The sequence below is a fragment of the Podarcis bocagei genome, assembly GCF_964188305.1.
Source record: "Podarcis bocagei genome assembly, chromosome: 9".
Taxonomy (NCBI): Eukaryota; Metazoa; Chordata; class Lepidosauria; order Squamata; family Lacertidae; genus Podarcis; species Podarcis bocagei.
This window is the reverse complement of record NC_138134.1, coordinates 20,487,866-20,514,187: the sequence shown is the minus strand read 5'-3', so window position 1 is coordinate 20,514,187 and position 26,322 is coordinate 20,487,866. Positions and strand designations below refer to the sequence as shown.

Here is a 26,322-nt window from a genome sequence, read left to right as displayed (position 1 = left end):
AATCACATCCATCTTAACAAATGTGGAGCTTTTTCTACATAAAGTTTTCCCTCCCATCACCTTATATGGAAAGGTGGTGCAAAAATATCAGAAGTCAGTGAATAAAATGAATAGGCTAGTTCACATATCATAGTGGACCCACCCAACCAACTTGAGACCAAACAAGACCACCAGCATGCAGCTAGCCCCTGCTCATGATTTCTAGCATCTCTATGTAGATAGGATCCTGCATAATCAGTCCCTGGAAATCACACGAACAACACTGACCAACAAACATGTTCCTGAAATAAGCACATGGGAGTCACTGTGATGTGTGAACTGACCCAAATAGAAACAACACGCTTTGAAACAAATTTATTCAGCGAATGAATTGAGTAACAAGATTTGAATGCCTGAAGATTATTCAGTATAGACCTGGGGCACCAAGCAACCCTTACAGATGTGATCCACTTTGTCAAATTAGCCGAGATGCTGTTACTACTGTAAAGAAAAGCATCAGACAAAAGAAGACAAATTGCTGGTATATATAAAAATCTAATACTCAACAATATTTCATAAGTCTCTGCAAATTCTTCATTCATCCCAAGCACGCCTGCTTTTGATCAGATTATTTTTGTGTCATTATGGATGAATATTAGCTTTTGTGTACTGGGAAAATAGTTCCATTGGTCTGGTGTACCTTGTTAATGACATCTTAAATTTAGTATTTTAACAGTAATTTCACAACAGTTGTCAGAAGTATTATTTTCCTTGTCAACTCAAATTCTCATTGTGTGCTCTTGGTTGAGATTTTATCGCTACTGTACTGAGCAGTAATCAATAACATTGTTTTTTCCCCATCACGTTGAATCTCTATTGAACATTTTAATTAAAACTCACATACCCCAAGCATTATTCATTTTTGGCTGAAATGTGTTGCTTGCAATTTGGAAGCAGAGTAGGAGCATAATGAGAACAGGGCAGAAACTCTCCTTAAAATTACTTGAAGATGCAGACAAAAGACTAATAATAACATAAGAGTAATAAATCAAAAAAATCTTAACAGTAGGCCCCTTTTAATAAATATGTTTAGTGTTTTTTTTTTATTTTTCCAGCTTTGTTGGCTAACATGAAAACAGAAACTTTTCAGACCATGAAACCAGTTTTCACAATCTGGTTTTGCATTTCACAGAAATAGTCCTGACAAACATTAATAGATGAGTGTTGGTGCAATCATAGAACAGTATAAGGCATATTTACACCATCCTTACAAAACGAACACACAGCCACACACAAATCCTCACAAAGTTCAATTCCAAAGACATTTTACATTGATCGTCTTGGCATTGAACAAAATATTTATCCAAGCAGACAAACCTCTTGCTCTTTTGTGATCTACTTGTCAACTATTGTGCTCATGCAAAATAGACATTTGCTTTATTGCATTAACATTTTAAATAGTGTTCATGTTTAATTCTGTTATCATAAGCCCCATTCTTCTTCATCCAGCGGAATTTTGTATCACTGCTATTGTGGATGATGAATGCTCTCATGATATAGTTCTTTCACAAATGAGAAGTTTGAAAACCAAAATCTCCTGATCATGCACGTTTTAAACTATTATAAAAGAATCCATAATGCTTTAGTTTCGTTTTATTACTTCCTTTTTGAAAAAGGAAAAAAAAAAAAGGTCAATCCATGTCCTACCGTCCTACCCAACATCCAGTTCACAGAAAGAAATAAGCAGCAGGAATCACTCCAATGAGTAGATCAAAAAGAACTAGATCAGTAGAAACTGGCAACTTAATATACATCAAATGCACCACCGACAAGTCATAAAATACTGAAAAAACTATAGCCCATATTTTTGTAACAGTTCGGATTGCCATGGGCGTTTCCGTTCAGGAAAATAATCCGGAATATGGATTTCTTTAAAATCCTGAATACACTTTTTCATCTCTTCTTCAACACTTAGCTTCTCACATACCTTCCTTTTTGACAGGTTTGTTTCTCTGGACTTGCTAATGAGTGTCTGAAAAAGTTCGCTGTTCCTGCGTTTGTCTGCTGGAGGCATCCACTGTGCCCCGCCTTTCTTAGAGGGCCGATCCAACGTTAGAGTATTTGGCTGGTGCCCTGTAGACTGCTGAGTGCTGGCGGCGTTTTCTTGGGGAGTGCTGGCCTCAGAGTGGCTGTCGCAACTAGAGGTGGACAACTCATTGCAGGAGGTCCCACTCTCACTTCCTTTGTCTGCAACTTTTTCGTGTTTCTTATCTTCGTGGTCTTGTTTGGGAGACACTGTCCTCTGTGGTGGTCCTAATAAAAGGAGAGGGGAAGAGAAAGTATGAGTAGGCAATGAATTAACTAAATAAATAATCCATAAACAATTGGACTGTTTACAGACTGATTTGTGTTTTCTTACTGTGAGCTAACTTGTAGGCTTGTTGGGCCAAAAAGAAGGGTGAAGATTTAGGGAGGAAACCATACTCCTTAATATTACATTGAGCGGTATTCACAGTATACCCACTGAAATTAATGGGCCTAACTCAGCCTGTTGATTAATTTCGATTTGTCTACTCTGGGTAAAATTTAATGTTGACTACCCATTATATATTTAAAAAATTTCCCGCCTTTAGCCAAAGAGTTCAGAGTGAACACAGTTCTCCTTCCAATCAGGGCTTATTTTCCATCCGGAAATCACCGGAAGAGAGTTCTGGCACCTTTCAGGTGGGCGCCATTGCCATTATAAGAGAACAAGGGAGGTGTTCCTACACCTCTTTTTCTAGAAAAATAGCACTGCTCCCAATGTTATTTTTATAGCAACTCTCAAAGTGGTTAGTCACCCAGTGAGCACTGTGACTGTGAGACTTTGAATACTCATCTCTCTGATCCTTCCTTGAACTAATGCCTCTCTGTGTTACAGTCCTACAGGTCAGCACTCAGTGCATCAAGGCCCCTTTGGCTCTGAATTTAGGCCTGAAGTCAGACTGAAATGGGTCCAGATAACCCCTTTCCTCCAACAATATCTGAAGCTGACCACTAGCTACTAGGGTTGTGCGATAAATCACCATATTGTTGAATACCGCTATTGAAATAGCATCCTTATATACCGTGAACAAAAGGTGAAGACTTTGACAGCTTCCCAGGGGTAGCTCAGCTGAACTGATACTTCACAGATAATTTGCAGATAATTTGCAGGCACTGTATCGCCAGCTTTGTTTGCTCTCTCCCTCCTCCCTCCTAACCAATAAGAAATGACGATAAGCCCTCACACAAACCAGCAAACTCTTTCAGTTTCACCAGTATCTTTCCACTTAGAGCCTGCTAACAATCCAGGAAGATAGACAAAGAAAGTAAATTAAACAAAGAGTGTAAACAAAGAACTGGATAGCACTTCTTTCTTTCCTCACACACTCCCCCACCAGTGAAAAAAGAGGGGGAAGAGGTTTTGTTTTTATTTTCTGGTGGTGTTTATGTTGTTGGTTCCCCCTAAAGAGCTTTCCTCCATATCAAAAAGGAAGGGTTGGTTGGTTGATTTATTTGAGACTATCTCAGGCACCCCCAAACTCGGCCCTCCAGATGTTTTGGGACTACAACGCCCATCATCCCTAACAGGACGAGTGGTCAGGGATGATGGGAATTGTAGTCCCAAGACATCTGGAGGGCCGAGTCTGGGGATGCCTGGGCTATCTTTTTGCTTGCTTGCCCTTGCTCCCTCCCTTTGATAGAAAGGGAGAAAGAGCTTTGCTGAGGAGGGGTGGGAATGGAGGTGAGAAGACTTGCTGGCTACCTTATGCTGAAATGGGAGGTTGGGTACCAAGTGAGAATGATGGGGAGGGTGTTTTTCAGTAAGCAGTGCAAGCAAATAATAATAATAATAATTTTTTATTTATATCCCGCCCTCCCCAGCCGAAGCCGGGCTCAGGGCAGCCAACAACAATAAAATGCATGTATACTCACAAGAAAGCCCTACTAAATTCAGTGAGGCTCAAAAGTTTCTTCCTTCTCCCTGTGCAGAAGCATCATAAGGAAGAACATTCCAGGAACTGGGAGGTCTACGCATGCTATCTGTATTCCCACCCAGTCTGCCTTCTCTGTAGGAGAAGTGCAGAGCTGCTACGATCTAGATCTTGAGCAACTTGAGCAACACAGAGGGGGAGAACTGGATGGGGACATGGGAGGCCAGTACAGACCTCCTGTTACCTGCCAGGTGATACGACTGGAGAGTGGGAAGAAGTGTCAGTCCACGGAGCCCTATGGGGATCCCTCCATACATCCTTCTACAGGGAACGAGGGTGTCCTAAATACCTGGAGTTTGCTACATCTTTTGAAACATGTTCAACTCTGGATGAACATGCAGGGGTTTCCACTCGGAAGGCATATGACTGAAACAGGACTGCACAGAATAATTGGGAGTTGTAAGAGAAACCTCAAAGTAACCCTTTCTATAATGTAGGTTACAAGACAAATGTAGCTGTAGTGATAATTAGCTGTTTAATAGGTTTGAGAACAAAAACAAGGGGAAACTGAGAAAATCAGACATAGTGATGAGTCTGTCCAGGGCTAACGAAGGCAAAATACTGTCTTGATTTATTTCATTAGGTTTGACTACAAATAATGTTAAGTGGGCAACAACAACAAAAAAGCTGTTTCTCAGAATAATTACAGTTCTCTGGTGGTATTAGCATTGGTGGTGGTGCCATCTCACTTCCTTGAGTGGAAAACAGATGACTTTCATAATTAGATTTGGCAGTTTTGTGTAAATGCTAAAGTTTTTCAGGCATATGATTATGTTCTTGGGACTGTGGGCATTTTAAAATGAGGGCCAGCTGTGTGATTGTAGTTGAAACTGAAAGATGCCTTTGATTTTAAATTCCTTTATCTACTTGGGGATAAAAGGATTTTGCTGTGTAGAATTATGTTGTGGTGAGTGCAATTCCCATAAGGGAAATTACCCTTTAATAGCATTGAGCTCAATGGTGTGTGACTGGTTATGTAGTGACTTGAAATGAATGAAGCAATTTATCATTCAGAACAGGACTCCATGTCTCTAAGTGATAAGCCATTCATCTAAAGCAATGCTTCCAAACTTCTGGGAATCATGGATTCTTCCTGATTTAACAAGGGAACTGAGCTAGGCTGACCCACACAACTTTTATGATAAGTGAGAGGGATTTCCCAGTTGTGGTGCAGTGATTACAGTTTTAGACTTAGACTTGAGAGACCAGGGACCTTTCCAGACTGGTGTTTTATTGTGGATGTACAGTATTCTGCCACAATAATAGTGCATTTGTGGTGGCTTTATTCTGCTTTAGTATTTTCTGTGATGCTTCCCCAATGCTACTGCATTATTGCTCTCTGGAGGGGCTCTAATACAATAAAAGCAGGACAAAAATAAATCAGAACATTTGTGGCATAAAAAGTTATGGAATTTCAACAGGAAATTTCAGGATATGAACTGATTGGGCATGAAGCTGTGTGACCGCACCAAAACCTTTGCAGGCCCAAAAGGTAGGATCAAATATGACCGCACTAACAGTATTATAAGCAGAAATCACCACAAATGTCAGGTGGGCGGGGATGTCTGTAGGAGCCCTAGAGTTCAAATCATCACTCAGCCACAAAGGTTAGTGTTAAGTTGTGGGCGAACATATCAGACGACACAGCGATTCTTCAAACAGCTCTTGTTTATTCATAGGCCGGAACAGAACTGAACTGAAGAGCTCAGTCAGCCTGCTTATATAGAGCTCCAGAACAACGTAACTGTAGTAACTTTCTAAAACTATCCAATCACTGAACGTCACTTTCGATTCTTCATTTGCATACAAACTATCCAATCACTGAACGTCACTTTCGATCCTTCATTTGCATAACTATTTACAGTATCCCCCTGCTGGCCCAGGGTGAGAACTTCAGTACATAACAGTTACTGCATGAGCTTCATTCAGCCTCAACCACTAAAATGCCTCACAGGGTTCTGAAGGGCAAGGAGAATAATGTACGTGACCCTGAGCTCTTTGGATGAAGAGATAAAAAATATAATAAATAAGCACTCTTTTTTGGTATTCCGCATGGTGGTCATCACCATTCTTGGTTACAAATCAAATGAAGTATGTTCCCAGTTTGAAGAACACAGCTTTAAATCAGGCTTTAATCTATCAGCTCACCCCCATTTACTGTATCATAGCTCTGCTGTACGTAATATAAACCCACATTATATATGTGGGGATTTCGGTGCCGGGATATAAGAGTAGAATCATGAATGCTGTCACTACCCCCAACTGCGGCACCAAAGGTCTGAACAGAACTCATATCCATACAGCAGGCTCCTAGACACCAGGGCCATTAATACTGTAATATCAGGAAGTAAAATCTACCATGCCTTTTGGAGTATTGCTTGTCTCTTTGTCTGATCTCTATGCATTTGGGCACCTCTTGTGATATCATAAACAATTTTTGCATGCTGGCTTCTGAAATGAAGAAGAAGGTTCCTATCTATGTTTGGATACTATTGGACACCATTCTGAATCAAAATGGTGGGTTGAACCTTTCAAAACTGCATGGATTTTAACCACGGTTTTCAAAAACTGCAATTTTTTAATTTTAATTTATTTGGTTTTGTAGAATTCCTGAGCAACACCAGGCACTTTCTGCTAGTAAGAGAAGTAAAAAATGCTAAGAGAAAATAGGATCGTTGTGTGTGTTTGTTTTTTAAAAGATACTAAGCCATTATATTGTGCTGTGGCAAATAAAGAGAAGGGAAACTGAGCTGAAATTGTGAGGTTGAAGGAGCAATTGAGCTAGTAAATATAAATGTGGACCTGAGTGATTTGACTTGGGCACACCTGGTCTAGGAAGTTAATGCTCTACTGTGGGCTCAAAATGAAGGGCTAAGAACAGCTATCGCTGGCAAGCTGTGATAAGGAGGGGGACAGTTGGTTGAGAGGGTGTTTTGCACAGCAGCGATCTGAATAACCTTGTGAATAAATCTCTATTGCTTTCAGCATAAGACGCCACCTTTGCTCCTGAATTTCTCCTCTCCCTATCTACACAACAGCACCCACCTATTGACACAACTTAACACCATAAGAATTCAATAGAAACTCTTACTATGGAGAAAAATCCCTAGTTTCTCTTTACTTCCTTATTTATCAGTTTTCCAGATAGGAGCCCGGTCCAAGGATTGGAGCACACATTAGAGCCCCTGTAGAGACACTGCCGCTGGAAACTATCTCTCCGTGGTGACTGATCACCACCCAGGCCATCGTGTTCAGAAGCATTTACTGCATGGCAGCCAACCATCATTTCATGTGTCTCCAAACCCTCATTCCACATTCCTTGCAGCTGCTCACTCATGGCAAACTCAAAAGCAGATCCACTGCCTTGAGGGGAGGGGGTGGAAGAGGGCTTGGACTTGCGACTTAAATGGTGGAATAAAGCTCTTTTCAGCCAATGGACTAGCTCCAGAGGCCATGGGCAATATTCATTGTGTGATGTCTCTTCCAACATCACAGGGAGAAAGCAAATACCCTTTGGCTGTCCCAGAACAAAACTATTAAGTGGAGCACTAATCAGGGATGTGATCCTGACAGCGTTAGCTCCCCCCCCCCCTGCCCCACTCAAGATGTAGCCTAGAAAACACACCCTTAGAGACACATTCTAGTTGATTTAACAGCAGCATGCTCAAGTGAACCACATTAAGCTCAATATGGGGCACATTTCATATTGAACATGAGCACTGAACACATAATCAGATAAAAATAAGGATGGGGTGGGGTAGGAACTAGTTTGGCTTGAGGTGCAGTCACTCAGCACCTGAAAACACATTTGTGTCAAAATAATGAATTTTCTGTTTTTTATAAAAAAAGAGTTTGTGAATGTTTGATTTCGCATGAGCTGAAAAAAAAAATCAGATGTATAATTGTGCATGAGAAGGCACAGATATAGCATTATTTATAGTAGCAGATTCCATGGGCATTGGATGAAAATAACATGCAAAAACAGGGGAAGCAGCAGAAATCCAATCCTTAAAGGACACAGCACATTCCAATAGAACTTGTATATGAGTATCTCAGATCTTCATACACAAAGAGAACCAGCTTTTCTTTCCTCCAACGACCACATTTAATCCTTCTACTAATGAAAACAGATTGAATGGTTATTGCTACTGCTTTAATTATCCCAAGCAAATTGGACTAAAAGAAACAGGCAAAAACTGACTTCACTCTAGTTTTGTTAAGTCCGATTCCATTTACTTGGCCTTATTTTCCTCTCACAGCTTGGACAGTCACATTGGAGGTCAGGCCAGTGGAAAGTTATAATTGCCTGGGAATATTGCCACAGATATACTGCCAGGGCAGTAAAGCAGTACTCCCCAGCTGAGTACTTCTAAGCAGCCATTTACAATTAATAGAAACTCATTCAGGAAAATATTCCTTCTTCTCGAAAGCATCTTCATTCCATACCATTTGGGTATTTTTTCTTTCTTCCTTTTTAAGTTTTAGCTCTATGATAAGCCGAAAATCCTAAAACAGCCTGAAGATGTAAACAATTGTCATTGAGAAAAAGTAATCTTATCTTGATTTTAAAATAATGGAGAATAATGGTGTTGCCATAAGGTAGAGAGATACCAAGAATATATGTATTTTTAACCACTTATGGAGAAAAGCTGACTATAAAGACAACCACCCTGATTCAGCAAAGGACAGCTGAATGGCTCACTCCGTGAGTACATTGTGTTGCTACTACCGACATGTTGGGACGCGGGTGGCGCTGTGGGTTAAACCACAGAGCCTAGGACTTGCCGATCAGAAGGTCGGCGGTTCGAATCCCTGTGACGGTGTTGCTCGGTCCCTGCTTCTGCCAACCTAGCAGTTTGAACGCACGTCAAAGTGCAAGTAGATAAATAGGTACTGCTCTGGCAGGAAGGTAAACGGCGTTTCCGTGTGCTGCTCTGGTTCGCCAGAAGCGGCTTAGTCATGCTGGCCACATGACCCGGAAGCTGTACGCCGGCTCCCTCGGCCAATAAAGCGAGATGAGCACTGCAACCCCAGAGTCAGTCACGACTGGACCTAATGGTCAGGGGTCCCTTTACCCTTTACCTTTACTGACATGCTCTCCATACTCAGTCTCAAGTCTACTCTTGTTGGTAAACCAAGGACCATGCCATTGTGAGGTCTCTTGTGTTTTTCTTGTGATCTGATTGAAAGAAGGAAGTTTGCCTACTTTCTACTTCCTCCTTTCTACTTCCAGAATAATTTGTTCACCCTTAATTTTGATGTATTAGAGAGAAACAAAGTGGGTATCATCATCAGCATACTAATAACATTGGGTTTTTTAATCACCTAATGGCCACTCACACTGGATTCATAGAAGTTCTTCACAGTTTCAGATATGTTGTGCCAGCTATAGCAAAAGTCAAATGATCTTAATATTGCCATCTGTACTCATATAAACAAAGATGGAGTAGGCATTTAAAGCTGTTTCTTTTTTTTCTTTTTTTTAAATACCTTTATTTTATAACAACAACTTAAAAACACATATACATCATTCAATAAAACGAAATCAACAAATGAAGAAAAAAGGAAAATTACCTATAACCAAAATCCAATTTCAATGTAAAAAACTGATACATTGTTCGACTTCCCATCACCTCAACGTGAGCTGTGGTTCAATGATATATAATCAGCAGTGTTTTTTGTTATCCATTATTTCTACCTCGCGGATTTTATATTATGCCTACTGTGATTTTAATATTACCTAAGGTCGTCTCCATGTATGAGAGGAATTTATTCCAGTCGTTAATAAATTTGGTGTTTTTCTGTTGCCTGATCTTCTGTGTCATTATTGCTAAGTCAATATACTCAATTAACTTGGTTTGCCAATCTCTAATTGTTGGGACAATGGGTGTTTTCCAGCTCTGTGCCAACAGTATCCTGGCGGAGACTGTTGCATACTGGAATAAGGTTTGGTCCTCTTTTTTAATTTCATCTCCCACCATTCCTAGAAGGAATGCCTCAGGTTTTTTAGGAAAAGTGTACTTTAGAATCTTTTTTAGTTCCTCATAAACTGAGCTCCAGAACCTCTTTACCTCCTCGCAGGTCCACCACATATGGTGGAAGTCTCCCTCTTTTTTCTTGCATTTCCAACAAGTCTTGTCTCCGGTTTTATACATTTTAGCTAGTTTTGTTGGTGTGATGTACCAACGGTACATCATCTTTTCCATATTTTCTCAGAGCCCAACACAAGCTGAAAATTTCATATCTTTGTTCCAAAGTTTTGTCCATCTTTCGTATTCTAGGGGATGTCCCACATCTATGGCCCATTTAATCATTACCTCTTTAATCTCCTCGTCCATGGTATCCCAGTCTAATAATTGGCTGTACATTTTGGATAAAAGTTTTGCTTTCCCCTCTATTATTTCTAGCTGGAACTTGGATTTGTTCTTACTCATTCCAACTTTTTTGTGTTCGTTCCAAAGGGCGTTAATTTGATGGAATTGAAACCATCCTGTTAATTTGTCTTTCAACTCCTCATAGGGCCTAATTTCCCATCCTTTATCAGACCTTCTCAGGAGATCAGCGTAAGTCCACCTTTTACCTTCCATATTTAGTCTCTTAATTGCTAGGATATCAATGGGCGACAGCCACCATGGGGTGTCTTTCTCTACCAAGTTCTTACATCTGTTCCATACTTCCAATAACGCCCCTCTTATAATATGATTGGAGAATCCTTTGTGTACTCTCCCCTTATCATGCCATAAATAGCATAAATGGCATTTAAAGCTGTTTCAAGTTCCAATTCTTGTCTTTAGCCTGATCTGGCCACACGGGTGATCACATAGTCAAATTATTTTGGGACAGCATGACTGGAGACAACAATTAGTGCCGCATGCTTGAGTGATCCTCCATTGAAACAAAGGGGCACAGAAATACTGAAATACAGCACAATCAGGAAGAAGGATATGTTCAAACTATCCTCATTGATATCTTGTTTCTATATAGTGGAGCGCTGTATAATTTAACCCTTCACTTGTAATCTGAAGTGGTGCAGACCAGGGGCAATGTAGTCAGCCATTTGTGCAGTCTGGGCCTAAATTATCATGTACTCAAATTAAGCAAAGTGTGATGCTCACATAATGCAAACAAAACTTCTCTTATGCCACAAGACATTCTTTTACTGCACAACACATGTAAAATATAGACTGCTTAGCATTTACTAGACCTATATTTTAAATCTGGGATATCCAGAGTGGCATCTTTCAGATGCCTATTCCTGTCAACACCTCCGTGCATGTCTAGTGGACAAGGATGATGGGAGTTGTAGTCCAACAACATCTGGAGGGAACCACATTGGCAAGCTCTGCCTTTGAATGGTTCACATGTCCAACATCTCGTTCTAAGGTTAGTTATTCCTTCTTTTATGCATGCTTTCCCTGCCTCCCTGCTGGAGGCAGGGTGAGGTTCTATCTCCAGAAGGTGTTAAGACCCCAAGTTTTATCAGCACCAGTCAGCATGATTCCCAATTAATCAGTGAATAACACATTCAGAAGATATATAGGAAACATACTAAGCATCTTCATTTGATGGAATAGTTATATTTAATACTACATGTGATTATTTATTTAAACTGTCCAATTCTTATTAGTTCAATGATAATGTGAATTGAACTTTTAGATATGATTTCATAGTAAGGCTTCTGGAAAACAATGTTAAATTGCTTTTGAAGGGAAACTGAACTCAAAAGTGGAAAATGAACTTAGATTGGTAATGTCCCAATGTGAGCTGTTTTTCATGATACAGTAAGCCAAACTATGGCTTAGCGAGAACACAAAAACATGTGGGCTGCTAAAGAGAAGCTGCTACACAGCTTCTGCTTAACCTGAAAAGTACCTGGTTAAGTACCAAAGAGACTTTGGAGGGTCTGCCCAGGCTTGGCTCCAAGAGCCCCCAATACTAGTCATCCAATAAGCAGCACATTTAGGAATACACTCTGAAATCTTTTTCGTTTAGTTGCAAGCTTCAAGCCACATCTTGAACTATCCTGCGCCTGATACCAGGCCAGGGAAAGGTTAGTCCAAAATGGGTGGATCAATCTTGAAGACCTGGCAGACCTTATTAGACTCATGGGCCAGAGGTTCTCCACTCCTACTTAGGTCCATCTACTGATTAAAGCTTGCAGCACCCATATTGTATTTCATTTATGCAGCCGACAGGGAATCAAATTGTTATATTTTAAAACTTGTATGATATGGCCTTGATTTTGGGTACAGCAAAGTGTGTTAAAGGCCTTTAGCTACTGTAAATGCTTTACAGTACACACAATGATGTTCACCCATTCACTTAAACCTCTTTGGTACCACTTCCCCCACACTCAACAGTAAGTAGAAACAGGGACAAGTAGTGTATCATATTCCTTTGCTAAACTCTCATGAGTCCACAATATCACTGAGAACAAATTGCACTTTACGGTAGAAGTCAGAAGTGATTCAAACCACTCTTACTCTCTGCTGCTAGAAAGGTGTTAAAAGCATTTTAAAGAGGCAGTGCAGAATTCAGGAGATGGTAGACTGTCTCAAGACTAACGACAGGAAGCAGCGCTGTGCAAAAACCAGCAGGAGAAGCAAAATGGAGCTTTACACTTATCTTCATTTCGGACTGATGAGAGCCTGGGGGGAAATGCCAGCCTCAAGAGTCATCAGAGCATTTTTATTTAAGACAGACCCCACTATGAGTACAGGCAAATTGTATAAGCCAGTCCAAACCAACTTCATATTAAGACAAGGAAATGTCTATTAGAGCTTTACATTTTGCATCTTACGGCCTTTGAAAAAAAAGAAGGTGCTTAAAAGGGCGTATGAAAGTAAATCTACCTTTTAAACATATGGGATGGAATTCAGCCTAGAGCTAAGAAGATAGCTCTCCTTATGCACCAGCATTTTGGCTTGCCCAATGGAATGATCTCCCCTCCCTGCCCTCTGTGCTGTTCTGCTGCTCCTACCCATTTAATGTATTAAAATTAACATATTAAGCATATATGGAGATTCTCTTTTCCTGGCATGATTCCAAAGCTTTTAACAGCTGTGTGAAACAGTTTCTCCCAGTTCAAAATTTCTTTCTAAAAGTATCCCAGTTCTAAATGTCTTTCTGGCATGCTGTTGATAAAGGTACATATCAGGAAAAAAAGTTGGCAACTTTGATTCCCGTTTTATTTTTTTTATTTATTTCACAAAATGTAGACACCATTTGAATGCAATAGAGCTTCCAAGCAAAATATTTCCAAGCAGCATACGTAATTTTAGTGAAAGAAATCTGGGAGTTGCTGTTGATTAATTTGTATACCAATGCCATGGAGAACAACAACAACAACAGCTTTTGAAAGTACAAGGTACCCATTGGATTCATCTGTTGCACTGTACTAAGAACTAGGCTACCACAAGCAGATATTTATATAGATGTTCCTTCTGATAAAGAACCATTTCTTCTTTATTCCACAGGCATGGGAGCTCTGTGTGGTTGCAGTTCTATACATGTATTTTCAGAAGTGAGTCCCACTAAGTTCAGGACTTGAAAATGAAATTAAATATTTCAATTTCAAATGCTCACCTATGTACGAAAGTCACAGAGGCTAAGGAACCTTTTCACCAGTCTAGAACAAATTCCCCATTAAATCAGTAAGCTGAACCATGAACATTTCCCGAATGTAAAAGAATGTATAGCTTGTGCTAGAATGTCGGAAGAGCATTTTCAGCAGAGCAGATCAAGAGAAAAAGGCGTCTTGATTGTAGAAACAGCTGACATATAAAAGTTTATATTAATAGAGTTCCTTTGCATTTTACAAAGGAAAATGTATGAATTGCCCTTGAAAATCAGAATTATTTTGAGCCCGCCTATGTCTCTATCTACGGAAAACAAAATTGGTTATAGAAGCCTAATTACTGTACAAGGGAGGGACAAGTCTTGATATGTACAATGAAAATCAGGGAGACAAGAAGCAGATGGCCTGAAATGGAATCTCTTAATCCTTAAAATGAAATGAAAATGTAGCCTCTAAAAGGATTCTGCCTTGGTGTTGATGTTCTTTAAATGTGGTAAGTACTAATGAATGATTCATATTTTTTCAAGGAAGAGATACACACACACTGATGTAATAATAATAATAATAATAATAATAATAATAATAATAAATGTATGTATGTATGTATGTATGTTGTATGTATGTATGTATGTATGACAAAAACAGAAATTAGAATTCAATGTAGTGCTAAGTGGCATATTCATATGGGGAACGAGGTCTGCTAGCACAATGAGATTTTCCTCACCCCACATGCCCTCTAAACCTGTTCTGTGTTTCCCCCCAACTCTTCAGAAAAGATTTAGTGGGTGCAGGTGGAAGAGAGTGGGGGGAAGGTCCCATTGAGCAAGTAAACCTCATTCAAAAGGAAGATCTCTGCCACACATGAATCTTAGTTGAATCTCACCCATAGTTTCACATAATAATTATAAAGGTTGATACTCCATTGCATCACACTCAGGGTAGACCCACTGAAATTAATGGGCTTAAATTACTTAGCAGTAGGAGGCGGTAGGATTGCTCCTCTAGTCTTAATTCCCATCTGGCGATAGTGGGGCTGAATCTCCATCCAGTGGGGGGCCACCTCCACATCCAAAGTTCTGCTCCTTATGCTGGCCTGGGTGGGAAGTGGTTATTCTCCCTTGTGGGTCAGTCACACTGTCAGTAGCTGGATCCCATGGATCCTTGGCTGGCCAGCTCCACCTCTGCTGCAGAGCCAAATGGAAGGAGATCTCTGCCACACAGAGACAACCATGGCAGACTGGGGGTATGGATTGCTCTGCAATAGGCAGTTCCCGGTGAAAGTACTCCCTTGGCTGCACTAGGCAGTTTCCAGTGTTGCATACCTACCCCACAAGTGCAGGGGGCATGTAGGTGTGGATTTTGAGTTACAGTGGTACCTCAGGTTACAAACACTTTGGGCTACAGACTCCGCTAACCCGGAAGTAGTACCTCGGGTTAAGAACTTTACCTCAGGATGAGAACAGAAATTGCACGGTGGCGGCAGTGGGAGGCCCCATTAGCTAAAGTGATACCTCAGATTAAGAACGGTTTCAGGTTAAGAACGGACCGCTGGAATGAATTAAGTTCTTAACCAGAGGTACCACTGCAGGCCAAATTGAAGCCTATGGGTTGGAGGTTCCTTACTGCTATGCTTCAAGCTTGCAAGACTCAAGTTTAGAAAAATCTTTGCCCTGTTTGGGGTCAACTGAACACGTTTTGATAAATGTCTTTTTTTTTTTTTAATAGCGGGGAAGCGACAGAGTAAAATATGATTCCTGGAGTTTTATTGTCCCTTTTTTAAAAAAGCTCATTCAGTGTTTGTTCCATTGCCATCAGAGCTTCAAGACTCTCAGCTTTGTCCTTCAATAAATGAGGTAAATATACCTTCCGCATAAAAGATTTAATACTTTCCTCACAAGCGTTCTCAGATGAATAAAGTTTAATGAAAATCTTTTTGAATTTACTTACTATATCTCTCAGGTGTACAACTATAATCTACGTACCTCACGAAATGTTGCTGTTGCTTCTTTCTTAATTATGCTGCTAATAGTCTATCCAGTTTGTTGCCTTTTTCAACTACACAGTTTTAGAAAACATAAGAGTTGTTGTTTTTTACCTGGAAGCAATTTAGATATATCTAATTGGTTCCACACTGCTTCCAATTTTCTATATACAGCCTTTCAGCTTATCCTTTTATGTTCTTCCTCCAACTGGCATATTTGCAAAGTAATATCTTGCACCTTTTTCTTTCTGTTCTTCCTTAATAAAGAAGTCTTTTGTATTAATACCTCTTTGATCACAGCCTTCAATGCTCCCCAGATTAATTAAAATTTGGAGAATTATTGTACTGAAAGTATTAATCTATATTTATTGTTATACTGTACTAATTCTTCAAAGGCTTACGGTATATTTCTTTGAATTTTTGATGGCTCCTGTAATTCTGTTATTGACTATTCTTTCCATTTTTTTGTGAAACAGTCCTTCTGTTTCCACCATACTCTTCCAGCCCTGTCTTCACTAAGTAATAATTTCTTGTCTAGACTGCATTCTAAAATTTCATCTATTTTTTGACAGGTGAGAATGAAAGCACAATTCCTTAAAATGACCAAACTCAGAGAATTAGGTTTATTCAAACGAAAATTAGTTTAGGATAATTTTTTCCAGACTTTGGATCTTCAGCTGTTCTTGGACTACAATTTCCATCATCCCTGACCAGTGGTCCTGCTAGTTAAGGATGGTGGGAGTTGTAGTCCAACAACAGCTGGAGACCCAAGTTTGGGAAACCCTGGTTTAAGCAAACCAGGATCGTAAAATACACTTTGATCCTGGTTTGTTGGTTTGTTTATATTTACTTTCCCATATAATCACATCATTGCGACCCATCACTCCCAGGGGAATTGCAGTTCCACTTTCAATTATCATGGCAGCAGATTCATCGGACAGAGACTCACACTTAAAAAAGTTACATCAAGCATTCTTTAGATTATTATACTTACTCAACAAAATGGAGAAAACCAGAACAAAAGGCCAATAACAATGTACTACAGGACAGCACTAGATAAGAAAATGACAGGCCACTCTCACTTAAAACTATATCATCTATTATCTACAGTCCATCCTGGTCAAAGACACTTCTCTCACACAGACCTTGGGTGGCAGGCCTGCACTTGCTTACAGACACTCCCCCCAAAAAAACCAACATGGATACAGGCACAGAACCTGGGCAGACCCAGATGCTAACTCTGTCCAGAGATTTACTCTGACAGCAGTATTACAGGACTTTAAAATGCCGTCCAAAGCATCAAGGGTTCATTCACGTCCTTCATCTTCCAATGTGATATATGTCATCATCAACCAACAATACACATTTCTCAAGGTGCCATACACCACCATCTGCTATCAATGCCCTCTGCATTCTACGTAGGGCAAACAGGTCAGTCACAACTCTGGCAACATAGAGAAATCATAGATAAATGTTTCAGCCTCCAAGAACTTAAAGTTTAAGTCCTTAAACAAAGGAACTTCAAAGGGAGCACAAACTGTGAAACCACTGAGTTAGAATATATCAAGAGGTTCGGTATAGGTTGAATTGGCACAATGGATTTGATCACACTGCATGTGTTAATTGGCTTTATCGATAGCAGCAAGTCTGTGCCATTGAATATTTTGGTCTGAGGGATTAATCACTGCACATGCCAAACTTTTCTGCATTTTGTTTCCAACAGACCTCACTTTTTATAATACCACCCACCCACAAAAAATAACAATTAACTCAAAAGCTTATGCTATAATAATTTGTCAGTGGTTAACATGCCACAAGACTGTTACTTTTACAAGAAACAAAAAGTTTTGAAACAGTTCTGTGAGTAAAACAACAACAACAACCTGCAAACAAAATGCACGAATGCCAAGTAAAATTAATGAGTGGAGTAAGGTGGAAACAAAATTTTACTTGGTTCAGGCAGCCCCTCTTCCCAATTTTAGGTCATTCTTGGAGGGGAGCAGGCCAGAAAGAAAGCATTGTTAACATCATCTAACTTTTTCCTAATTTTATAAAATATGGTTTTACAGCAGACACCAATTACTTGGTTAAACAGGAGATGAAATTTTTATCAGATTCTACACTTCACTGGACTTCACGTGGTGAGATTCTTATTTTCAGGGGAATAATCCAGATAGTTTGGTTTGAAACCCATCAGCATTAAGAGTTCTAGCTGATCTGAGCTGCATTTACCAATTTGCATTATGCTTCTCCATGCTCAGCAGTTTTGAAACAGTATTACAAATTAATTCATAGGGGAAAGTGAAGGAAATCCACCCCCAAAATTTTAAATAGATTACGTATGACATAAAACAATGCATGATATAAAGAACAGCAGGGTTTAAGCAGAGCAAACTAAGAAATAAAAACTGGCAAAAGCAAATTTATGATGACTCAAGAACGCCTAGAATATGATATTTTCTACTATTAGCTTGCTGTGAAGGAAAGGACAATGAAGGAACATGAAAATGGTAAAAACAGTTGATGGAGTAATTTAATCAGTCTACACTGCATTCCTGTTTGTGGAAGGGAGGGAGGTTATTGGTTTGTGGTTTTTGTTCTTGTTTTTATCATGTATTTTTATATTGTATTTGATGTTGTGATGTAAACCGCCCTAAGATCTACACATGAAGGGCAGTATACAAAACAAACAAACAAAGATGAATGAAACAAGTTTGAGAAAGAGAAACAACATGGCAGAGCTTTCCAAACTTTTCATGTTGGTGACACACTTTTTAGATATGCACCATTTTGCGACACAGTAATTCTGTTTTCCTAGCAAACCAGAGATTAAACTAACTCCTTTCCAGCCCTGGGAGGAGTGCAGGGAGAGTTTGCGCAACACACCTGCACACTGCAGCCGACACACTAACGTGTCGCAACACACAATCTGGAAAGCGCTGCAATATGTAGGTGGACGTCAGGACTGGGGGCAAGATGGACAGAGGACGTCAGGACTGGGGGCAAGATGGCGGGGTGGGAGCACGAACGGGGGGTCCAGAAGCCAGGAGTCAGGAAGCCAAGAGTCCGAGGGTCAGAGAGCCGGGAGTCAAGAAGCCAAGGGTCCGGGGATCAGGAAGCAAGAAGCCACGAAGTCAGGGGTCCAAGGATCAAGAAGCAGGGAGTCAAGAAGCCAAGGTTCAAGGATCAGGAAGCAAGAAGCCAAACCCAGCAAGGCAGGAAGACGAAGGGAAAATGCTGACCTTATATCCCTTCCCAGCTCTAGCCACCAGGTGCTGTGAGCTACCAATTGGCCTCACCTGTGAGGCCGAACCTTGCCTCTTCAGAACAAACTCAGGAAGGCCCCAGTCCTGCAAAGTCCTATTGTTCACAGGGCCTGGCTCCTGCACGCACACCTGACAGAAGGATTTAAAGCGGAAGCTTGACGTGTGTCTAGCTGTTAATGGCTCCCTGATTCACTGTCTTCCACAATTCCAAGCAATGTCCATAGTTTTGACTCATGCTACAACAACCTGAAACCCCCAATGAGCTATACACCAGCCTGGAACTGGCAGAGCAACCTTAGTGTTGCTTTTAAAATTTCTGGCACACTCTCACGACACATGGGAGGCACAGAAATGAATAACTAACTAGCCCACCAACAGACGCAAATTTCCCAATGGGGAAATTATTTGTATACACTTATTAGTACATGAATACTCTCAATTTTAATTTTAATTTTTTAAAAAACCCAATTCTGGGCAGTGACTACAGCTCAAATATGCACTGTATAGAAGTCTTACACATTCTTTTCCGTCACCAATTATAAAATGCTGAATATAAACATTATTGTTCTGAATCCAATACATAAAGCTGTTGGATATTAATATTTCTCTACCTTTGCTTTCTTATCAGCTACCTAAAACTGTCAGTGTTTTTCAACCAGAAGGTTTTTAGCTGCAAGAAAGAAAGCTATAAATAATTGATTCACAACAGTTTATTTCCTATTTTATCCTCACTTCTTCTATTCTGTCTTTTATTTCAGTTGCGGGATTCCTCACACTGCCTCAGTGGTTTCTTTTTCATGTAAATACAGTTTTAGCCCGCATTTTTTAGAAATAGTATTATTTCTATCTTTTAGGTGTAGCAAATTGTCAAGTGTGTGAGGCTATTTTGTGCTGAAAACTGGATCCAGAAAGTCTGGCTTGAGTTTAGGGAGCTTCTACAGCGAAGTGTTGCTTTTATGAAATTAAGGCATTTACAGTTGCATTTCTGTGCCACACATCACATTCAGAGTGATTTCCAACCACATAAAAAGCATTCAATGTTTTGCAAACATTAATAATAAAAAATACCCTGGTTTGAGTGTTCCTGGGTGGCACTAATTATCTGGATCCACTTCAGTCTGGGTTTGGGCCTGGTTTCGGGACTGAAATAGTTTAGTCGCCCTGATGGATGACCTATATCAAGAGACAACATGGGGAATGTGACGCTGCTTCTACTACTGAATCTCTCAGTAGCTTTTGACACCACGGAGCATGGTATCCTTGAAGGTTAACTGTGTGGGATGGTATTGGAGGCATTGTACTCCATCCTGCCTGCATGGTCAAGTCCAGAGAACAGTGTTGGGAGAGTGATCTTCGACACCCTGGCACCTATGCTATGGCTTTCAGAAGAGCTGATATACAAAGCCCTGAACATTTTGGGTCCAGGATACCTTAAGGACCACCTGAGCTTTAATATCCCAACTTATATCATATAGAGGAATGTTGTTAGTTGCCCCCGTGTAACCAAGGCCCAACTGACCTCAGCCAGAAGTTTGGCATTTAGTGCTGCTGCTCCCAAGTTGTGGAGCATTTCCAGCAGAAATTTGGAAGGCACTCTCGCTTTTGATGTTCAGAAGACTTCTTTTTATGAACAGGCCTATGTAGTTGTTTAAAATGTTTCTTGAGTATCCAGTCATTTCAATGATTTTTTTTTAATTGCCTCTAAATGTTGTGGTATACAAATCAATCAATCAATCAATAAAAAAATCTATTGCTAAGCTCTAACAATGACAGCAGAAATCTCAATTCCCCTCAGCTGCTGAATTGCTTGTTTCCAGAAAGGTCCAATCTGTATCTATGGATGGAGTGTTACCTATGGTAATAATAATAATAATAATAATAATAATAATAATAATAATAATAATAATAATTTATTATTTATACCCCGCCCATCTGGCTGGGCTTCCCCAGCCACTCTGGGCGGCTTCCAAAAGAATATTAAAATACTATAATACATCAAACATTAAAAGCTTCCCTAAACAGGGCTGCCTTCAGATGTCTTCTAAAAGCCTGGTAGTTGTTGTTGTCTTTGACATCTGGTGGTTACTGCTTAAAACCACATAGTCCAACTCTATTCCGCCAGAAGTAGAAAACTTTATATAGCATATAGGCTGAAGTAATTTTATCATTTTACTTATTATATAGAATATGCATTACACCCTTTCTCTAAGGAGTATCTGGAGTGTCTCTGATCTGATTCATTTCTTCCCTCACCCCCACATAACCCTGCAGGGTGAGAGAAATAAAGGAACTGTTCCAAGCCCTCCAGAATCCAAGTCCAAATTTTGCATTCTAATCACTTTGAGAAACATAACTCTCATCCTGTCCTGCCACATCTTCCTGCTACAACCAAAACTCAAGAACTTGGATTCAAATGGCAAAGTTTCAGATGGCAATTTACCAATATATACATGTAATCAACTGCTCATTTGTATTGTACTGCCGATTGGCAAGGAATATTTTATTGGTCTTACTTCCTTATTGCTTTTCCAACATAATTCCTCCAAGCCAAAAAAAAGAGAAAGTTTGCTTCTGCTTCCTGAATGTAGTCATCTCCTTAACGTATAGAATTTATTATACAAGGAGCAACATCAATTCAGGACAAGTGCTCAGGACTTTCAACTTTTGTGCCAGTATCATTTTATAGCACCCATTAATACTTAGCTGAGGAAGGCATCTTGTAAAAATGTGTGAAATCAAAAAGCTCCATGCTTCTTCTTGTGCACTGCAAAGTGGAGTTATTCTGCATGGCATTCTGAAATACACTGCCTTATCCATTTTCTACAGAATTACTTTACAGTAATAATTTAAATTCACTTTGCTCCAAAAGACCCCAGGCAAGCAAAGTTTCCAAGATAGTGGTAAAAGAGACTTTTTGTTACTAACACAGGCTGCTGTCCTAATTCTGGATACAAATGAAAGCTAACAGCTGCTTTTTAAAAAGCTGAGCTTTCAAACAAGTTCAGGAATGTGGAAAGATGAAAAGTTTTCTCAACAAAATATTTTTTACCATATATATATATATATATATAAATTAAAAGGTGGGCATGGTCCAGCGTATAAATATTTTAAATAAATATTTACACTCTCACTGTTTGCTCTTGATAGAAGGAAAGTTATAGCTTTCTCCTTCAGTTTTAACAAAAACAGGTTCCCATTAATTACAAATTTGTGTAACTGTTGCATATTGTAACCCCAATGAGCAAACAAGCCAGTGTACCAATCCAAAGTTTGATCCAACTGTGATACAGTCAAAAGTGAGAAATGCAACCTTGACCCTTCTCTTCATGTGCAGAAAAGCAAGAATGCAAGAAGGCTCACTGCAGGTGGCTCATTATCACCCAAATGATGGCTTTTGATGATCATCTGAACCAGGCTACTGGATTCTTCTGTGCAATTGCAATTATCTATACAACTTTGGTTATACTTCTACCAAAGAAGGAACAATGTTTAATTATTTTCATAATAAATCCTTTCAGGAAGGATGTCAGCTATGTAAATGTAGTTCTTCCTATTCTATTTTTTTATTTGAAAGTTTAGCTATTAAATCAGAAGAATTGTACCATTTTTGAAACAGGGAGCAGCATTATTTGCCAGTTTTTTGTGGGCAGGCAAAACAGTATCAAATTAGAAAATAATATTACCACGCAGAGTTACTGTAAAAAATGCAACTTGAATTTTCCTAGTCTTAGATTACTGGTATATTAACACATCAATTGTTTACCCTGGATTATAGAGTGGGTTGATGAATCACTTAAAACTGGGTGTTACAAAAAGTTAGAACATTGTACTTCAAAAGTTAAAAGACATTTTATGACTAAATAATAAAGGCAGAAAGAAGAATTATAAGGCCCCAAATTTTATGAAATCATTGCTAGAAATATGGGATAGATATAAGGAAATAATAAATCTGAGTAAATTACCTAGAGGGTTTGTAAAAGGTGATCCAGAATTTTATTTAAATAATATACAGGAGCACTTTAGTCATGCAAACCAGTGCTTTCTCATACTTATAAAGTATTGTTAAGCCATGAACATTTTGTATAACTTTAGATCTAAAAATATTGCCAGATAACATTAATCTTTCACGATCTGAATACCTGCAACTAAGGGAATATGTAATCAAGCTAAAGCATCAGGGTTTTCAAGTGAGAGTTTTGGAAAGTTTTACTTATCCAATGTAAGAGAACAGTATGTGTTAAGAATTAGCATTCTGTGAGTATTTTTTGTGAAGAAAAATGAAGTACACGCTGAAATGGGGGCATACATTTTTATATTCAACATAAATAGTTAGATGCAACTCTATACAGGTTGGCCCAAAAGTAAGTCCCATTAAATTACACGGGGCTTATTCCCAGGTTACATTGCAAGTACCAAGTAAGTAGTAGTGAAAGAATATGTGAGCCTGAACGAGAGTTTGCCTGGCCTTATTGGACAGGAGCAGTTTTCTACTCCTCTACCTAAATCTCATTTAAGGGCACTTGCTACTTGCCCAAGCCAAACACCCAGTTACAAGACTGACTTAGAATAACAAGAAACACACCCCTCAAACTCTGAGACAAAGACTTGTAGCTCAGTGGCAAAACACATACTCCGCAAGCAAAAGATCCAGGGTTCAACCCCTGGCGTTTGCAGGCAGAGCTAGGACAGATACCTGCATGAAACCTGAAAGGCCACTGCTGCCCCGTATCAACAGTACTGACCTAGATGGGTCAATGGCCTCACCTGATGAAAAGCACCTTCCTATGCTCCTGTGATTCAGCAGTTCTGGTCCTGACTACTCATTATGATTGCCCAATTCCTGCTCCCAAGTGACACTGCAGATTAAATTTAAATGCCTATATGCAATGAACACTTAAAAGGAAAAGGTATACAATAGTTAATCATAAAAATATTGATCTACGCATATAAACCTGTATTTTTAACTCATTATTTCTCTTCTTTCTCCTATTAAAATTCATGACTGTTTCTCTAAGAAAAGTATTTGACATCTTATAGCTTGAAGAAGGAGAAGACCTCAACTATACTACATGCAGTCAAATGGGTTTCCTTCATACAGTTAAAAATAATTAGACCAATACTTTTGTAGAAGGAAATACACCATTACAATCTCAGTGGGGTACAACCTTGGCCTTTAGCTTGAGAGAGAGAGAAATCACCAAGTTGCTTTCCTAATAAACAATGCAATATTAATAAGCACAGCTGGGGTCCAGTGTTCTGAAAACTCGCAGCAGGTATTGAAATTGTTGCTTGATTTAGCTTGGAAATTCACTATTCTTTATAAATGGACAATGCTGATTGCAAGTAACAGAAGGGCAAATGTAGAGCATAATCAATTAAAGGATAAAAAAAAGAAACTACCTAGTAACTTTGGAATAATAATTCTGCTTTATTCTGTGCTGATAAAATCATATTTGGAGAAAAGTACTGAGCTTTGTTAACCATACTGTAAGGAGGACATTGACAATTTCTGTTTGAGGCTGTGGCTATGGAAGACGCACTTGGTGTGTTAATGCTGAGAACCCCACTATTGCAGGCTAAGGTTGTATATATGTGCAAATAAACCATATATCATAAAGACACCACAGTCTCCACTGTGCCTTATTCCTTAAGGAAACACGAAGCCTAAGATAGTGTCTGGAACCCCTGGAATCTCACACCACTCAGAGATTGGGGTGGCATGTAACAGTATACAGTGGTACCTAGGGTTAAGAACTTAATTCGTTCCGGAGGTCCGTTCTTAACCTGAAACTGTTCTTAACCTGAAGCACCACTAATGGGGCCTCCCGCTGCTGCCGTACCACTGCCACGTGATTCCTGTTCTCATCCTGAAGCAAAGTTCTTAACCCGAGGTACTATTTCTGGCTTAGCAGAGTCTGTAACCTGAAACATCTGTAACCTGAAGCATCTGTAACCCGAGGTACCACTGTAATTTAAAATCCATTAGGAGTTTAAAAGGTGCACAAATTACAAGATTAAAAGAAGCACAATGTATAAACAGTAGGCATTTATTTATGACCAGAAATTGAGAAACCCTTCAAGTATAAACTGATGGCACTTGGTGTGTGCCAGGTCCAAGCAATTGGGATATTTTTCAGTTTATGGCAGACACTAGATTAAAAGTGCCATCTGAGAAACCTGGCCACTAATTGCCAAGGCACCATGGGATTCATCCCAGAATTATGTAAGATACTTTGCCAACACAGATGGTAAGGTTATCCAGGGGCCAAATTAAATGTGAGACCAAGTTCCTCAACAGTGTTGTTGTTTAACTGAAAAGCAGCCTGAGAAGTCTACAATCCTGCCTAACATATGTATATTTGTTCTCATGCAGTGAAAATCAGCTTGTGTGTAACTTCAACTTTTCCCAGCCAATTTCTCATTTTAAAATTGTCTAATTTAGCCCTGTAGCTCAATGGGTAAAAACATATTTACAGTGGTACCTCGGGTTACAGACGCTTGAGGTTACAGATGTTTCAGGTTACAGACTCCGCTAACCTAGAAATAATACCTCGGGTTAAGAACTTTGCTTCAGGATGAGAACAGAAATCGTGTGGCGGCAGCCCAGCGGCCCCATTAGCTAAAGTGGTACCTCAGGTTAAGAGCAGTTTCAGGTTAAGAAACTGGAACGAATTAAGTTCTTAACCCGAGATACCACTGTACTCTTAAGGATCAAAGAAAATAATGCAAACCGGTAGACAGTATTTTAAAATGTGGTCTTATTTAAGGAAGGCCATTCAGTTTGCTCTTCCTCAGTAAAATAGATTACTGGTTCTTCCTCAGTAAAATAGATTACTGGTGACCCTACTTTCAAGAAGTTCTAAGCCTTGGATCAAACATTAGAACAGCCATATGGAAAGTTCTACAAATCTTTTGCTTTTAGGTTATTCATTACATGGACGCGGATGATCACGTGGAGGGTTTCAGCACCACCATTTGCAGCCACTGATGCAGAAGTTCTCCATATGATTCTCCACTTTGTGAGAAACTTTGATATATTTTTCCCTCCCCCTTCTCTCTCTCACACACCCCCCCCACCGTATTTCTATTGGACTTTCTTTGGTGGCTGTAATATTTGAGTCAGCTGTAATTTCAACTTCTATGCAACCTATGGTAAGTAGCTTTTGAGGTTCAGAACTGCATCTAATGAATAATAAAACTTTGAGAGCAGAGAGCATTTAAGACATTTCTGTTTCTTAAAGTAAAACACACAATGTTCTTCCAAATCTTTCCAGTAAAGATAAGCTGGTTTAGATACAATAGCACCAAAGCATGAAACAACTATTGCTATTTGCTTTATTATTTGCTTATTAAGAAATGAGCAAATTGTACAAGTTGAATGTTCCAGTTACAGATAGGTAGCCATGTTGGTCTGCCATAGTCAAAATAAAAAAATTACGCCAAAGAATAAACGGACATAAATCTGACATCAATAATCACAAAACAGAGAAACCAGTAGGAGAA

General features: G+C 39.4%; 1 protein-coding gene across 1 annotated transcript in view; it reads right to left on the bottom strand.

Annotated features, from left to right (window-relative positions):
* Positions 1-355: 355 nt before the first annotated feature.
* Positions 356-26,322, bottom strand: part of KCTD8 (potassium channel tetramerization domain containing 8) — a 44,461-nt gene continuing 18,494 nt past the window's right edge. Inside the window, exon 2 of the mRNA XM_081208967.1 lies at positions 356-2,292. Within this exon, the coding sequence (XP_081065093.1) occupies positions 1,832-2,292 (461 nt within the window). The 3' untranslated portion in view covers positions 356-1,831. The remainder of the gene's footprint in view (positions 2,293-26,322) is intronic.